The 5526-nt window shown below is 33.7% G+C and overlaps 1 protein-coding gene across 1 annotated transcript; it reads right to left on the bottom strand.

Moving 5' to 3' along the window:
- Positions 1-451: 451 nt before the first annotated feature.
- LOC141670410 (polygalacturonase QRT3-like) lies at positions 452-4813 on the bottom strand. The gene is made up of 3 exons (XM_074476241.1): positions 4395-4813; positions 3921-4172; positions 452-1659 (listed from the first exon to the last, which is right to left on the bottom strand). The coding sequence occupies exons 1-3, from the start codon at positions 4707-4709 to the stop codon at positions 670-672; spliced, it is 1557 nt and encodes a 518-aa protein (XP_074332342.1). The 5' UTR covers positions 4710-4813; the 3' UTR covers positions 452-669.
- Positions 4814-5526: the final 713 nt, after the last annotated feature.

Here is a 5526-nt window from a genome sequence, read left to right as displayed (position 1 = left end):
TGACACGTTTTGAAGCTACTAGAAAAAGATATTTGCATATATTTTTTTTCAAATTTTTTTTTCTTGAATTAAAATTTTACATTTATATTTTTATTGAGAAAAGAAAATTTATAAAAAAAATGTAGACAAGTACCTTTTTTTTAACATCTCATGTCAAAAGTCAAAAGCGACACTTATTTTGGGACAGAGGGAATATGTTGTTAGAGACGAATCAACTTTGCAGAGTTTGGTTTTTGAGTATTTGGACCACTACTTCAATGCTTAAAACAATTATACGGAAATTCAGACGAATGCCTTAATGAAAAATCGAAAGGTATTCGATTTCTAATCTTTACAACCTTCTAAAAATACATTCTAGTTGTTTGTATTAATTGGATGTGTTCTATAAATTTTTGGGTAAATTTCAAGCTATCCAATCCAATTCGATAGTACAAACAAGGATGCAACTATATAGAGCTACATAAATATATGATTTTCATTCATTCCGTTGTATTTATGCGAATTGCAATTCAACTCAGTAATTTATATACTTTTCACCAATAATATACATTTAATAAATTTAGAAAAAAAGTATATATATTACTCAGATGTGCACAATTGCAGGATCCGAAAAAACTTTCAATGTGTATTATGCATATGGTCCAGGAGTAGTTGACACAAACCTGGCACTCACTGATCCACTGTGACGGTAACACTGGCAGGAACCACCCTATCTGTCGTGATTACGATGCGATTATCCGTCACGCTACGCAACGCATGATTAGGAAACTGGCTGCCAGTAGCCTGTAATGAATACTGTACCGATTTTATAAGATTAGGGAATAGCAACTCTTTACTAAGATCAACTGTCCAGGAGCTGTCATTTCCCTCCACAGTTTTTCGAGCAATAGTCGACTTGATATTCATTCCCTTCACATTATTCCTATCAACTATAACTTGCTTAACATCCTTAAATTTGCTTGATTTTTCATCCAGTTGCACGATTTCAATCCCCCGATCTGATCCTGAAAACATATTATCCACAATATTAACTCCATTCGCAATTCCATTAATCGACCTGAGCAGAACAAATGCGTCTCCCAAGAAAAAACTACTAGAAATGTGGAGCTGTACAGGATCTTCAGCGACAATACCAGTGTAATCCAAGTAACAATTTACAATCCGTGTTTGTGTTAAACCAGCTACTTTCAAATAAACCCCGACACCGCCAAAAGGCGTGGCCTTATTATAACAATGTACTCCAGAAAGCGTATTAGCTTGACCCTCAATGACAATGCCGATTGCAGCTGAGAAAATTACTGAATCGGTAACAGCATTGTCATTGCCACCTAGGATTATTGCTGTGCCAGAGAAATATCTTTCTCCGGGATCTGCACCAGCCGTGATGTGTTGTCCTAAGTAGCAGTTACGGATGTAGGTCTCGTGTCCACCCTGTACCTTAATACCAGTGGTAGTAAAATGTGTAATGTAACAATTGTCGATGCTAGTTCTGAGTGAGTTCACAACTTGAACTGCTCCGCCCCTGAAATTCGAGTCCAGCATAAGGTCTCTTAGCGTTACGAATTCATACAAGTACTCGAGGTTAGATGAAGCTGATAGATCAATTAGATAGCCATCTGTTGGAAAGTCATCAGAAGCTCTTAAGGTTCCTCCATGTATCTGTTAATTTCCCCGTGAAAATCAGAATCAAACTACTACGTAAATAACAACACTGATTGAACATGTGGGGCATGAAAATAAATAATTTTACGAGTGTGAAAACAGCAAACAAGAATATCATAAGGATTAACGATTTATGTTGTTATATATATTGACTTTCTAGGACTATAAACTTATTACCTATCTATGTAAGAACCACACATGGTAAAAACGAGATAAAATGAAAAACAGGCACCAAAATTAGAGAAGCACAAAAGCCCCTCCGGACTGGACTTTGACCGGGCCTTAAAAAGTCCGGGCTTTGACCGGACCGCGCTTTTCGGGCTTTGATTTTCACCGGGCCGGGCCGGATTTTTCGAAAATGTCAGAGCCCGTTTGGGCCCTTGAGGCGGGCCTAACCGGGCTTTTTCGGGCCGGATCGGGTTAAGCCGGGTTTTTTTCTAATTTAAATCGGATCGAGTATTATTAGAGATTCCGAAAAATATATATGTTAGCAACTAGATCATCGTAAAAATGTATTAGTTTACATAAAATATTTTATGAAAACATTATTTCGTTGAAAATATTTAAGTTCGGCAAAAAATAAACATGTTTATAGAATAATATGTTTTATCATTGTTATGATAACAATGATATCCAAATATATATAGTGTACTTATTATATCTTCTTTCATTATTTATGCAACAAAGTATATAAATAATATTATTAATTACAAATACATAAATATAAATGAGTTTAAAGTATTATTTATATTTATAGTAAATGTGAATTTATAAATATACAAGAAAATATATTAGAATAATCAAATTATAACCGGGCCCGGGCCGGGCCGAAGCCCGGGCCGGGACAGGGCCGGGCTTTCACCGGGCCGGGTTTGACCAGATGGGGTCGGGCCAGATTTTCGGGTCCGAGTTTTTTGTGAATCTCTAAGCAAAATACAAGATTTTAGGGGCATTTATGGGAATCAAAATAAAAAATGAGAATGAATGAGACGAGAAATGGGTGGAAATGAAAATGGGGATGATATAATGAATTACCCATTTATTTTCAGAAAATGAATTTTTATTTAAATTGTTAATTTAAATACTATCAATTAATTGTAAGATTTTAATTACCTTTTTCAAAAAAAAATTGATTTCCAATAATTGAATATATTAACCATAAATCAAAGATTTTTGCGATCAAAATCCGTAATCATATATTTTACACATTTCGTTACAAGAGTTGGCTCTCACTCAGAGCATCTCCAATGATATTGGTTATAATTGGTTGGCTAAACCGGACATGTAAGGAAATATGTAAAATTTGTTGAATATGTAATATTGTACTTCGATGGTATTAGTTATATTGGTTAGTTATATTTTAAAAATAATATGTTATTAAAATTTTATATTGTTATAAATAAAATATATTACTTTAACATGGTAATAAATGATTAGAATTATTTTTACAGGTTTCTTACAAGTTTGTAGTGGTTCAATAAATATGACCAATATCAAAAAGTTTGTTATATATATAGATAAGGGGAATATACCATTGAAAATGATTTTTTTTTACATAATCTCTATATTTATATTTTTTATTTATAACATCTATTAATAATTTTTAGTTAAGAGTTTTATATAATCGGAGATACTCTTACGTTACGTTTGACGTATTATGCACATTTAAACCACATATAGGAGTATAAATTTAGAAGTCTACTAAATTGTCTAAATTAGAATAATGTTTGTCAATCATTGGGTACATGGGACCTATTTTTCCTCCATCTCTAGTTCTTGCTTGACTATTTTCCCATCGGCTCTTATACTCGTAATTAAGTTAGTTAAAAGAAAAACTGTACAGTAATATAGCAAACTATAATTAGAGCAAGTAGGAACGATAATTGGTTATGTGGCAATGATTTTTTTTTGACTCATATATATCAAACTATTACTAAATTATGTATAATCCTTTTTTTTGTTAATTAAGCACACTAACATAAATGAGTCAAACTTTTAAGATTAATAACAACTCTGTGCCAATACTTTGTTGGCAACATGTTTAATCTTTGTGCAGTCCAATTAATTAACGGTATCTTTGAACACAATTAACAATTCACATGTTAAGTTTTACCAAACAAAATTAGTAGGATAAAGTAGGACAACTAATCAGAAAGATATACACATTCACAGCAAGTTAAAGACCAGAACCTTGATCTTGACACTTGTGAAACAAGTTGAAGATAATTAGTAACACCTACGGGAATAAGCACAATTACCATTAGGTTACCTCGGCCAGCGACGGGGAGGCGTAAAGAGCGGCTAATATTGTAAATTCCACCATCAAGATCGATCCTAACACCACCAAGATTCACTATACCTTTCATCATCTCACCATTGCCTGGCCCTTGCACTGCATCTGCTATTGCATTAAGAATTGCATCTGTGCTATCTGTTTCTCCTGTTGGGTCTGCTCCGTATGCTGTCACGTGATACTCACGTATCCTTATTGCTATGCCATTAATTTTAACCTGTATCGCAACAAGTTCGCAACTATTATCATCTACCTGTGCATATAGAAAGTACATAACTACAGCTCCTAAATATTGTAATATTGTAACTATATTGATTTAATTACTCGCAATGCCATATTTGATCGATTACAGAAGAAACTTACTTGAGCTTTTAAATTTTCGATTTGAGTTGCAAAAATAATACTGTGTATGCTTAGGGTGTTTTGTATATGAACTTACTAATGGTGATGGAGCTGTAGAGTGAATTCTTATCGGAGACAGAGCTTTTGCTTTTGCATGATTAGTATATGACGATGGAGAAGGTGAGCTTGGTGATGATGAGAAAATTGGGCTAGGAGGACGAAATGTAGAGTCAACTTGATCAACTGATGTTCTATGATACTGCATTCTTCTTGTGTTTTCGCCATAACGGCTGCCTGAAAATTGATGTGCTGGTGAAAATTCATGGTACCCATGAATTGTGATGATACAACCGAGCAATACTGTGATCATAGACCATAATATTGAAGCCCTTTGCGCCATATCGCAACCCATTTATTTTATTTTTCTCTCTTCTTGTAATATCAAAGAGAGAAATGAATTAGGTCACGGGAAGAGAAGGGCTCAACTTACAATCTTGAAGAGATGAATTTCAAAGAAATGCAAGATATATTTTTATGTTAAATTATACAAGTGTACTGTATATATATTAGGACACAGAAAGGGAGGGGCCACACTGGAAACGGTTTTTATGCTATTTACATAACAGGTCACACAAATCAGCACTGCAAATTTGAAGGGTGTCCCAAGAGGACTCTATTATGAGTGTTGTTTTATCAAGACTTGTGTCAACTTGTATATTTTTCTTCACCTCTTTCTAAGACACAGAAAGAGAAAAGTAAGCTCCCAATGTTTAGCGGGGTTCGTTCTAAACATGTAAAATATGTTGAGGTTAATTAGTATTTTCTTTTTCTGCCAAGTCAATTTGCACACTGAAAGTTTCACCAAAGTTAAACACTTTGTTTTTCTGCTTTTTCAAACTAAAGTTTGACTATATATATAATCTATTGTTGCATCAGTAAACTATAGCAACGAAAATGTCGGAACGACGAAATAATAAGTATCTATGCTTTGCTCGAAAGGTCTTCAAGGAAAAAAAGATTTTGTTTCCACCGATATCGAATAACATATCGATAACTCTGGCACTGGTACTCACATGAAGACAAATATGTCATTGGATAAAAATTCCTCCTTTGTCTAGATATCGTAAAATGCTAAAATTACTAAATTGGATACAAAGAAAGTTACATAATGTTTTGTTATAGGGTTAAATATCAAAGTGGTCACCCAACTGAACGGCATATATGAGCTT

The sequence above is a fragment of the Apium graveolens genome, chromosome 7, assembly GCF_009905375.1.
Source record: "Apium graveolens cultivar Ventura chromosome 7, ASM990537v1, whole genome shotgun sequence".
Lineage (NCBI taxonomy): Eukaryota > Viridiplantae > Streptophyta > Magnoliopsida > Apiales > Apiaceae > Apium > Apium graveolens.
The sequence above is the reverse complement of the archived record's forward strand: the minus strand, read 5'-3'. Positions and strand labels throughout refer to the sequence as shown.

Bases quoted from the DNA above. Each gene is read 5' to 3' on its own strand.
- LOC141670410 (XM_074476241.1), bottom strand. From the start codon at position 4,709: ATGGGTTGCGATATGGCGCAAAGGGCTTCAATATTATGGTCTATGATC. The intron at 4,173-4,394 runs GTAAGTTCATAT...GTTGCGATACAG, and splicing joins CTACAGCTCCATCACCATTA to GTTAAAATTAATGGCATAGC. The intron at 1,660-3,920 runs GTAATTGTGCTT...GGAAATTAACAG, and splicing joins CTGGCCGAGGTAACCTAATG to ATACATGGAGGAACCTTAAG.